At 53.1% G+C, this 11978-nt stretch overlaps 1 protein-coding gene across 2 annotated transcripts in view; it reads right to left on the bottom strand.

Moving 5' to 3' along the window:
- The window catches only part of Nfam1 (NFAT activating protein with ITAM motif 1), a 36961-nt gene extending 27467 nt beyond the window's left edge, over positions 1–9494 (bottom strand). For both annotated transcript variants that reach the window (XM_017801018.1, XM_017801019.1), the window contains exon 1: positions 9327–9494. In XM_017801018.1, the coding sequence (XP_017656507.1) occupies positions 9327–9444 (118 nt within the window). In that variant the 5' untranslated portion in view covers positions 9445–9494. The remainder of the gene's footprint in view (positions 1–9326) is intronic.
- Positions 9495–11978: the final 2484 nt, after the last annotated feature.

Genomic DNA, 11978 nt, shown 5'->3' with positions numbered 1-11978 from the left:
CATGTATGTAAGTGCACCCGTGTTGTGCAGTGCCCACAGAGGTCAGAAGAGTGTGTCGGATCCCCTGGAACTGAAGTTACGAATGGTTGGTAGTTGCCACATGGATGCTGGGAAAGTATTGCCTGCATGTATGTAAGTGCACCCGTGTCGTGCAGTGCCCACAGAGATCAGAAGAGTGTGTCGGATCCCCTGGAACTGAAGTTACGAATGGTTGTTGTAGCCCCAGCTGTCCTGGAACTCACTATGTAGACCAGGCTGTACTTGAACTCACAAAGATCCACCTACCTCTGCCTCCTGAGTGCTGGGATTAAAGGCATGTGCCACCACGCCTGGCAGAAATATACTCTTTTAAAGGGAGCTAAAACTTCAGAGGCCATTTCCCTAAATGTGGGGTCATCAATACGCAGACATGGATGGCAACATGGAGGGGTTGGGGACAGCAATCCTCAGAACTGACCCCTACAAGTATCAAGGGGCTGCCACTGTAAGTCTGGCTCAAGGAGGCCCTGTGGCTCTCAGAAGAGATGTGGCCCCATGAACTTGTGACAAGGCAGCCCAGCATCCTCGGAGGACAGACATCAGCCCTCTCTTCTGTGGGGGAAGGAGGCACATGGGAATAAACTTGAAATTTGCTTACTGACGATGCTCACCCAAGAGCTTAAATCTTTCCTTCACCCCCAGAGTCTCACCTCCACACTCTGTTCCAGCTGCTCCCCTCCACAGCGACCTCCCCCAATCCACCCCCACCCCCACCCCCGAGCTTTGGCCAGCTCCCAGCTCTGCCTGCAACTCAATCCCTCCTGTGGCAGCTGAGCAAGACGTGAGGGCCCTAGCTTGCTGATCAAAGGTATCCGTCCCAACTCAGGTCGATTTTAAAGGAAAACACTTTGATTCCCGGCTCCAGAACAAAGCCTTTCCCACGGTCTTTTTATCAGGCCAGGAGTTTGCCCTCCAATTCCGTTCTGGCATCTTTCAGAGCTGCAAGCAACTCTTTAAAGGCCCTTCTAAAGGGTCCTCAGGAAGATTCAGACTGGTTTATCCTTGAGCCCCAGTCATGTGCCTGGGTATGAATCTCAGGACACCACAGGAAAGCGGGCACGTCTATCAGGACAAGGCAAGCCTGTGGCCAAGTGGCTGGCGCAGGTGTTGCAAGGCGACCTTTGAACAGCGGGTGTCTTATGGAGTTTTAGTGCTAATGTTCTCTGAATGGCACCCCCAGATTGGCTGTCATGTTGTTCAACACCTTTGAATCGCAGTTGCACACAGATGTGTCTTGGCTGCGGGCCCTTTCCACAGCCTGTTCCCATCCGGTTCTCACATGTCTAGACCCCAGACCCCAGGGCACACAGTCGCTAAATGGAGACAAAGCAAACAAGCTATGTCAAGATTAGGTCCCCATAAGCTTCACAAGTGCTAACTGGGGTTTCTATAGCTGTGGCTACCCTTTGAGTTCCTCAGAAAGGTAAGATGCTGGGTGAGGGGGGCCTGGGTCAGCTGGGGACTCAGTGTTTCCCTTTCCACCCACCCCTACCCTCTGAAGGGTGAGTGGAGGTGACCAAGATAGCATGTGGGTATAGGACTCTTGTTTCTTGTTTTTGAATCAGGGTGGGTGAAATGGAGGAGGACAGTGGCCACATGAGTACCAGCCCTGGGAAGGGAGCTGACTGACCCAGCTGGAAAATGAACAATAAAGGAGAAGTCTCTGGGGCTGCGGAAACTGAGGACGAGACCCCACCCACCCCTGTGCTGGGTCATTGTTGTCTGAATTACGATTCTTCAGCTCCCTCTCCACCTCCTCCCTCTATCCAAGTGAAACCAGCTCACTGTAGAAATTCTGGAAACCACAGGGAAGGATCAAGAAGGAAGGCAGACCTGTCTGCAGTTCACCACCCCGACAGAACAGCTGTGAACATTTTGATGTCTTTCTTTCCCATCTCTTTACCAGGCTGAACTTTGAAGGAAGAAAAGAGTAGGAGGCACCCGGGTGCGGGGGGAGCACGCAGGGGAGTTTTAAGCATAAGAAAGCTCTTGGGTGAAGCTTCTAGAAGTTTCCACACAGGGTACTGTGTTGGGGGCACTGAAGAGAAAGTGATGAGAGAGAGGGTTTGTGGCTTGGGTGGGCAGGGCACCTGAGTGTGGAATAGGTAGGGGAGGGAGAGGGGGGAGAGGGAGGGGGAGGATGGTGGGAGGGGCTGGAAATCAGGCAGAAAAGTGATGTGATTCGATTTGCATTTTAGAAAGGGGACCAGAGAGACTCCACTCAGTAGTCCTGGGCCGCTAACTAGTCCCAGCACTAGCGATGCATCTGGCTTCTCCTCTCCTCCCTTCAACTTTCTTTTAAAACAAGCTCTGGCTGGAGATGTAACCAGAGTGAGTGGAGTGCTTGCCTAGTATGCGAAGCCCTGGGTTCGATCCCCAGCACTGCATAAACCAGGTGTGGTGGGGTAGCCCATCACAGCACATTTGGGAGGTAAAAGCATTAGGATCAGAAGTTTATGGTCATCCTCTATCCCATAGCAAATTCAAAGCCAGCCTGAGCTCCATGAGACCCTGTTCCCTCCAAAATGCACATGCTCCCATTCTCCCCCCAAATCTTGCACCCTCAGTCACTGCTGCTTTCGTTCCTCTTTCACCCCTCAACTCCAACCTGTGGCCGCTGCTCCGCTCCTCACCACAGTTCTGCAGCTGGCTCTGTTATCATCAAGGAGGTCAGCAAAGGCCACAGAGGCTATACTGTGACTCCCACTGTCTCTGGCCTTGACTTCTGACCCTGCAGACCCTCCCTCCTCCCCTCCCCCTCCTGGGCTCCCCAGCACCTTTTGTTATTTTTAACTTTTCTCATCTCCCGCACCTCCTAAGAGCCTAAGATCCTTGGCATAGCCTCACCTGCCCCAGGTGGGCTCAGCTGTGTCCAGGAAGGTCAGACAAAACTGAGCCTGGGTAAGGAAGGGTCTTCACTCAATGTACCCCTCCAGGGGCCGACTGATGGAAGGGAGGCTGTGTGAATGGTGCTCTATGAACCCACTGTCTCCTGGTTCCCTAGCTCCCTTCAGTGAGCTAAAGTCAAAGGCTTGCTGAGTCAAAGGTTCTATATGGCCTTCAGAAAAGTGCCTTTTTATATATTGTTTAATTTATGTGTATGAGTGTATTGCCTGCATGTGTGTAAGGGCACCTGTGTCATGCAATGCCAATAGAAGTCAGAAGAAGGTGTTGGAGTCTCCTGGAAATTTAATTACAGATGGCTGTTACCACCAGGTGGGTGCTGGGATTCGAACCTGGGTCATCTGTAAGAGCAGCCAGTGCTCTTAACCACTCAACCATCTCTCCAGCCCCAGAACAGTGCCTTTTGCTCCTATCACCAGCACTGAAAGCCCATATCCACCCCAACTGTGTGAGGCTTGGCCTGCATAATGAAGGCCACCTTGCCTTGACTCCTGCCTGCCTTCCCCTCCTGACCTGACCCAGCAGCAGGATCTGGCTTTGCCTTCCTTTATCACCCAAAGTACATTCTATCTCCAGGCAGGAGAGAAGCAAGTTGTTCAACCAGGCCAACCACTTTGAAGCACCCTGCAAGACCCAACCACCCAGAATGAAGCATCCAGGCACGGCCATACATCATATAGACCCTAGGAAACCAGGAACTCCCAAACCCCAGTCAAGACTCCTCACAGCATAGCAGGTCGGGACTGTTCCATCTTGGGCCTGCAGCCCATCACCTGGGTCAGGCCTTGTGCTGAATTCACTCCCAGAGAAAGGACTAGGTCTGGCCCAGCCCTGCAGGGGCTTCAGTGTGGGTGTTATAGGGACAGTGACTCACTGTTACCTGCAGGAGGTCTGGGAAGGCCAGAATGAGACTCCAGCTGGAGAGGCTCCCAAGTCCCAGGCACAAAGGAGAAGGAGGCAGGGGAAAATGCTGGGCCCAGGGGAGTCCAGTGGGCAGTGTATACACTAGTCCCACCCTAGAGAGGTAAACACCAAGTCACATCATTCACTGTGCCCTCGAACCCTGTGCCCTAGCTGAGGTCTCACACACTCACTGAGGGGCATAGTAGATGTGGGCATGACATCCTGTCATTAGCAAGGGGTCTACATGTGAGGATTCGAAGTATGTCAGCAAGAAGGGGAAGGGGAAGCACAGAGTAGTCAGGTAACTTGGCCAAGGTCTCTGAGAACTCAGGTCCAGACTGGTCAAGCCACCCTCACCAAGCATCCTAGAACTCTACCTGCCAACTTCAGGCCTTTATCTCTCCGGGGTTAATCTGGGGTTGCCCCTCCCCTTCCTCTGGCCTCAATCTAGACCCCAGTGCCTGATGGCCATATTTCTATCACTATAAAGTCTGGTCTAGTGCCACCAGGAGCAAGGGAAGGTCAGATCCCACTTTGATGTTCATGTTTATCCAACACCCCATGTCTACTCACAAGACCCAAGGGGCTTTGTAATCTACACATACCAGAGAGGAGCCTGAGGTCAGAGAGGGTAGGAGCCGGTCCAGCCCCATCTCTGACCAGGATGGTCACATAGACCTTCCATCTCGTCCCTCTGGTCCCCTCTTGGTGGAACTCCCTCTGGGACTGTCTGGGGCTGACAAGCTTAATTCAGCTATTGTTGTTACTCCTTCCTGAGTTTTTCCCAGGTACTGAGCACCATGCTGGGAGCCATGAGCCATGGGGGCCAGCGCCCCTGCTCTGTGGACATGCACAATCCAGCCACCCAGGGAGGACAGAAGGAGCCTCAGTGGGAACATCCAACACACAGAGGCATACAAAGAGGCGCACACATGCACCCCCCCCACATGCACATGCACACACACGCATGTACACAAATGCAAGGCACCTGTAAACCATGTCCCTACACACAGCCCCAAACAGGAAGCCACCCCCTCAAACGCCCAGCATAACTAAAGAAACTGTAGGGTAGTCCCTTAGCTGGATACCCCACAGCAGCAGTCCACTGGGGCCAGGGAGTAAACACGGAAGGCTTTGTGGACCATGTGAGCTGTGTCCCAGCTACTCAACTCTGCTATCACAGAGGATCTATGAACAAAAAGAAAAGACACTGCTGTGTTCCAGTGAAGCTTATTTATGGACATGGGAATTTGAACTTTGCATAATTTTCATGTCACGGGCTATTTTTCTTTTGATTTTCCCCCAAACCATGTAGAAGTATAAAAATCTATTCCTAACTCATAGACCCTATCGAAAGAGGCAGAGGGCTGGACTTAGCCTACAGGCACTAGTCTGCTACTCTTGTACAGCAGTGACAACAACGTCAGCCACCCCATCAGCTGGATAGACCTTAGAAGGCGTAACATTGAAAAAGGTACAAAAATACACACAGTAGCATTCCAATGACATCAAGTTCAAAAGCAAGCAGAGTAGGGGGTGTATCTCAGTCACAGAGTGTTTGACTGGTATTGTAAAGCCCTGGTTTCCATCCCTAGCACTAAAAACAGACAACCTGCTCCATGATAGGGTGATCTGAGCTAAATGATTAGACTATAAAGAAACAGGTTCATGTTTACCCAGCACCCCCATGTCCACTCTCATTCAGAACAGAGTGACACCTCTAAGGGGAGAAAGGGTATCTTTGGAAGAATGTTCTGGAATGTTCTAGAATGTTCTCTCTCTTGCTCTGTGTCTTAGTCATGCAGCATATTTTTTGGTTAGTATTTATTATTCACTGCTGTACTGTTCAGTATGTGTATTACATTGCACAATTACAATGAAGAAGGAATGAGGATAGGACCTAGCGGTTTGGCTTCTGAACCTCCCTCCACCTGACAGGCATTATAATCTGCTGGCAAGGTCTCGTGTCCCACTGCTCTGGGAGAGACTCCTCTCCAGTCAAACAGAACCTCTGCTCGGCAGGTCCTTCCCCCAGCGCAGGCTTTTGGCCTCCCAGCCTTTATCCATGCTGTGCCTGTCCCTCACCTCACCTGCTCTTCCCTCCTCTGGGTCCAGCCCCCGGCCAGTGCCCCCTCCAGCGGGCAGTCTTTCCAGCACTCCCCCAGCCCACCTCCAGCACTGCACTGCCTCTCTACAGGCCTCTGCCTCCCAAGCTCTTTATTGGGATTAAACAAAGATAAAAGGCAGAAGCCAATGGTGACAGAGGCTGGAGGGGCGTGGAGGGAGGCTGGAAGCCTTGGCCTGCCAAACGCAGAGCAACTATTCATGTTTGGAATCACAAAGGGAGCCGTGACATCGAGGCCAGAGCGCACAGCAGCCAGACACAGACAGAGCTTCACCCTGGGCCCTGTTCTCTGGGCCGACTCAAATGATTTCCACCAGCCTGGGGCTCATTCACCTCCATTCGCCCCAGTGCCTAGAGACCCGCGGCCGCCTGGAAAGTTCTGCAAGCCACTTCCTACTCCATGAGCAGGAGAGAGAAATAACTAAACCAAGCTCAGAGCTCTGAGCCAAAGAGAACAGGAGCGGACCTGTGGAAGACACGAAGGCCCAGAAAGGTTAAGGAAATTACCCCAGATCACATAGCAAGTCAGGAGAAGGTGGCAATCCCAGCATTTGAGAGACTGACTGAGGCCAGAGGATGGAGAGCTTAAAGCTAGCCTGGGCTATCCATTGACTTCTAGGCTGGTCTGGACTATATAACAAGTTCATGCCCAGCCTGGGTTACACATTGAAATCTTGTCTCAAAAAAAGAGACAAGGACCAACGATATGGTTCCGTGGGTAAAGGTGCTTGCTGTGCAAGCCTCGTGATCTGAATTTGATCTCCAGAACCCAAAGGTGGAGGGAGAGACCCAACTCCACAAAGCTATCCTGTGGCCTCCATACATATACTATGGAACACATGGACCCACACATATACAAAACACGAACACATACATATAATAATAATATTAAAGAGGGAGTTGAAGAGAAGGAGGAAGAGGAAAGAAAGGAAGGAAGGAGGGGGAGGGGGATGGGGAGGGGAGGGGAGTAGAGGAGAATGTCCTCAAAGCATCCTCTCTGGTGGCCCATGCCTGTAATTCTAGGGCTCAGAAGGCTGAGGCAGGAGGGTGGTGGAGAAGCAGAAGCTGAGATGGACAAGGGGGCAGGACCAGAGAAGGGGGCTGAGTGCTCCTGCAGTGGGCTCCGGGAGCCGGCGAGCACAGGCTCTTGTGAAAGGACAGGAAGCGTTTCTCTGTGGCAGTGTTCTTTGCAATACAGGGCAAAACATCTGTTTCTCTTTGCAGTTCGCCTTCTTACAAAGCAGCTGTTCGTTGGCGGCAGCAGCTTGGCCAGCAAAGTCACTTCTAACACGTGGTCTTTGGAGGACAGAAAGAATGGGAACTTGCGGGAAATTAAGTTAAAATGATTAAATGGGAATTCTTATTGGAGGGAAGAGGGGTTGTTGATGCTGGATCTCACTCTGTAGCCTAGGCTAGTCTAGAACTTGTGGCTCTCTTCCTGCCTCAGCCTCCTGAGCCATAGCATTAGAGACATGGGTCACAACACCTCACTTAAGTGGGAGTTCAAACACACCGTCAGCAGCAAATTACATCCCATCGCTCTATCTTCGTGTGGGTCTGGGGTGGATATGCATGTACAGGGGTAGAGAAGACGGGTCACAGGGCTTGTACCCCAACCTGCGATAGAACTGCACAGGTTGGCTCCTTCCTCGCCGGGCGTAAATTTTCCTGTGAAGAATGTTCTTTGCAAAGAAAGATGACAGGCTCGGCAGACCCCACTGGAGAGGGTTCTGGCTAGGGCGGAGGCTGACCCTGGCCTAGAGCCTGACCTCTACTGCTTGACCTCCCTAGGCCTCTGTTTCCCTGTCCTTGAAACAATGCGGAGGACATTAGGTGTTGGGAGAGTGGATTGTGTTCAGGTAAAGGTTCATTGGAGTCTAATTCATGATCATTGGAATAATTGTTGTTTATGATATAAATGGAAAGGGGAGTTATAACAGAATGGGGGTAGAAACGGCTCCTAGGAGCCTCATAAAAGTAAGACTGAGAGAGGTTGGAGAGATGGCTCAGTGGTTAAGAGCCCCGACTGGTCTTGCAGAGGACCTGGGTTCGATTCCCAGAACCCACATAGCGAATATCCGTAACTCCAACTCCAGAGCATCCAATGCCGTCTTCTGACCTCCATGGGCATTACACAACATGGGTGCACTTACACACATATAGGCAATACACTCATACACATAAAATTTTTTTAAAAAAAGGAATTTTTTTAAAAAAAGTAAGGCTGGGGAGATGGCCCAGTGGGCAACAATGAGGGCTTGAGTTTGAATACCCAGAACCCAAAAAGCCCTGTGAGGAAGTGCACACCTGTAATCCCAGAGAGCTCCTGCCTCAAGGTGGGCCACGGAGGCAGAAGGATACTTGGAAGCTGGCCAGCCAGCTAGCCTGGCACGTATAGCAGCAAGAAACAAACAAACAAAAAGAAACGCCATCGCCAACAAGGTAGAAGGGGCAGGGATGGACACCCGAGGTTGACCTCCGACCTCCACACACTCACCGTAACACATGCACACTCACACGTACAAAATAAAGTCCAAGAGACGAAAGAGCCCAGCCTCCACAGTGGGGTGGCCACTGTTCAGCCATGGGCCAGCTGCTAGCCAGTCCAAAGGAGGGACACATTATCTGACAGAACTTAGTCAGCACTGTCTGACTGTCCTGAAGAGGAACGCTCCTTGGGGCGCACTGAACAAACTCCCCCCACTCCACAGCCTGCTTTGGGTCCAGGCCACCGAGCTTCCAAGGGAGCCTGGAACCAGGAAAGGGCAATAGTGTTGGCCCTGGGGAGACACACACTGGTCATAAAATACTTGGCCTTAGGTTGTATTTCAGGAAGTGGGAAAGTGTGACCCTCTCTGCTGGTCTTAGCAGTGGTGTGCACCCCTAGGCACCATGCTCTGGCTAGTTGCTGGCTTTCCTTTCTCTCTCTGGCTAACTGACCCCAACAACAGCCCCCTGGGCAGCTGCATCACAGGTACAACGAGGCTCTACCTCAGCAGCCATAAAAGAGTCCCTCCCACAGACTCCATATCAACTTCACCACACAATACCCATCCTTCTGTGTAAGGACGAGAGGCCCAGCCTATGCTGGACGTGTGCGTGTGTGCGCGCACACACACACTGTTAACACACAGTGAGGGGAACAGCGTTGTCCCCATCCCTTCAAAAGCCACATTGCTAAGGCATTAAACACCTTCTCAGTCCCTCAAGACTTCCCCTGTGAAGTCTGCAACTTTCAGACTGCAGCCAACAAATCCTCAGAGACAGGTCCCTGAAATTAGCTGCTCTGACTGGATGAAAGCCGCTCTGATGTGTGATCGAGCACAGAGGGTACATGAGGAGGAGACAGACGTACCTGCCAGCTGCAGAGTCCAGGGCACCAGCAGCAAATGAAAGAGCCAGCAGACCGGGAGCCAGCCAGGAGGGCGCAGGCACCCCTCCAGGGCCCAGCACCACGGAAACCGGCTCTCCATCTGGACACCTCCTTGTGCAGGACACTGGCTCGATGTCCCTCCTTCCTCTTTGGTTTCCAGGAGGAAATGGCCCCTGCTGCAGCAACAGTTCCCTTTTGTGTCCCCGTAAGTTCCTCCTTCCAGCCACTCTCTGCTTCCTCAAGGCTCCTTTTCTGCCCTTTTCTCCATAACCCCAACCTCTCTCCTAAACAGTGGGAACAGCCTTACTGGGGTGCCCACAGATGAACAATATGGGACTCCAACTTATCCAAGCCGTATGGTGGGAAAAGAGCCAAGGAGGGGAACCTAGGCATCCCCAGGGTCAAACTCTGCTGTGGGTTTCTGTCCTCCTTGGGCCCTTCCAGTGGGGGCCCTGTCCAGGAGACTCTGGTGGCCAAGCTCCTTGAGTTAGCTGTCACTTCTGAAGCTCTGCGAATGACCCTAGCAACCCTAGTTATATCCACACAGTCCCCTCTGCAAGGCTCCTGCAGTCCTTTGATAAAGTGTCCTGAAGGGTAGGCTTTTCAAGGGAGGGGGGAGTGGCTGGAGCATAGGGAAGGGGCAGGGTGGGGTGGAGGAGCAGTCGACCGTAAGGACAGTTGTCCCAGGCTCAGAGGATGCCTAACGCCTCAGGGGTGGAAGACTGCACTGGCCAAGCAAGTGCCACTGTGTGGCCCTGCTGAGGTCCAGGGCACACCTTTCAGTCCACTTCAACTGTCATTACTCCTGGTGGCTTTCCTAACCTGAACTCGCCCCATCCCCCCCACAGTGAGCGGCTCCACATGCATCATGGCCCCTGTCATCTTTTTAGAGAAACCAGGACAGGAGCTGTGATTGTCGGCCGCCAGGCTCCAATCCTTGGCAGACTAGAACTTCACCCTTGGGGTCCTGGAGCCCAGTGCTGGGTTGGATGAGCTACAGCCCCGTGTCTGTCTGTGTCCTGAGTGGCAGAGGTGGAGCAGGCAGGAAGGTAGAGGTACAAGGCACGCGGCAAAGCAGGCAGGAAAGAGGCTAAGTCCCAAACAGCCCAAGCACTGACCTCCTTTCTTATTAGTGCCACTAAGCCACAGAGAGACCTTAGCCCAACAGCACAAAGGAAATGCTTCAGCCTGAAGAAGCGACATGACTTGCCCACGATGGGGACAGGTCTGTGGGGTGTGTGGAAGCCCGGTGGTGCCTGGGTTTCCACTCCTTCTGCATCCACGGACGAGGCTGGGCACACAGGAACAGTGAAGGCTGCAAGGTGTTCTGGCCAGAAGGAGAGCACAAAGGGTGGAGGGCAGAGGCAGACAGTAACCCGGCCACCCACCAGCTGAGGAAGACATATGAACAGAGGAACATGCAGCGGGGAGGGGCGGGCTGGGACCCCAGCAGTATTGACTGTTGATCCATCAAGGTGATACATGATCTCGAGTGTCACAGCGAAGCATGGATAATCTGCTTCACGCTGCTCCCCAGCTCCTGGGGGGAGCAGGTTGTCTAAGCACTTCGGTGCCATGGTGATAGACGTCATGTTAATGCCTCAGTGCACAGAGGGAGCATTTTAAAGGCATCGGTCTGTGCCTCTGTGAGTCTCCTTATGACTTGGCACTGGGAGGCGGCTGAGTGCCAGGCTGCACAGAACACAGAGCCCCATTCCTCCAACACTGGTGCTGTGCCCCTGCCTGCCCAGGAGCCAGCTCACTGCTCTTGCCTGTTTGTGCTGGTGCGGCTCTGTCCCCCAGACAGGCTGTCCTCAGTCCCTCATGGCATACTGTACTCTCGGCTCTGCCCTCGGAGCCGCAGGGAAGTGAGCTTCCTAGGTCCTTGCTGCATGCCTAGCAAGGTGCTCCCTCTGGCCTCCTGCAGGTCTTCAACTCTACCAGCTTCCTACCTGGCACAGGGGGTTACACAGATAGATGGATGGGTAACAGTGCTACCTCCCATTGCCCTGGCACACAGGAGGCTCTGGGTAGGTCTCAGTGGACTGTCTGGACTCTAGGTAGAGCTAATGCAGCCCACACCGTGCCGACCCTGGGGCTATGGAGCACAGCTGTGACTGCAAAGGAGGAGGCAGAAGTCCTGGATCATTACCAGTTTCTGGGTCAATGGGCAACCACATAGTCTCCCTGGGAGAGGCCAGGCCAGGCCTGGGGAAGGAGCCCCCTCTGGTCCAGGTGACACTGCCACTGACTGGCTTCAGGGGCTAGCATGAGGGAAACTAAACCACAGCACGTTGAGACTTCGCTGTTTCTGCTCTCCAGCTCCCGTGGTCCTGTGGCTGCAAGCGGAGGACCCGCTGGGCTCCATTCCCCCGGCTTTTCCTTCCCTGTGTCCTGGGCAGGAACTGAATGAGCAGGGAGAAAGCTCTGGAGGTGGAGGAAGAAGCCGGGGAAAGAAACGGGGTTCTATGAGCGACCCTGGCAGGCAGCCGCAGCTCCCCTCCGCTGGGCCTTTGAGCTGGACTTTGTAGGCGAGGTCACTGGGGACAGCACCTCCTAGCCACCATCCACCCTTCACATCTTGAGGAGTGCCTATTCTGTCCCCAGCACTGACCTTCCCAGAGGATGAAGAAG

This window comes from Nannospalax galili, unplaced genomic scaffold, assembly GCF_000622305.1.
Source record: "Nannospalax galili isolate Female #2095 unplaced genomic scaffold, S.galili_v1.0 scaffold180, whole genome shotgun sequence".
NCBI classification, from domain to species: domain Eukaryota; kingdom Metazoa; phylum Chordata; class Mammalia; order Rodentia; family Spalacidae; genus Nannospalax; species Nannospalax galili.
Note: the sequence above shows the minus strand (reverse complement) of the source record. Positions and strands in the feature narration are given on the sequence as shown.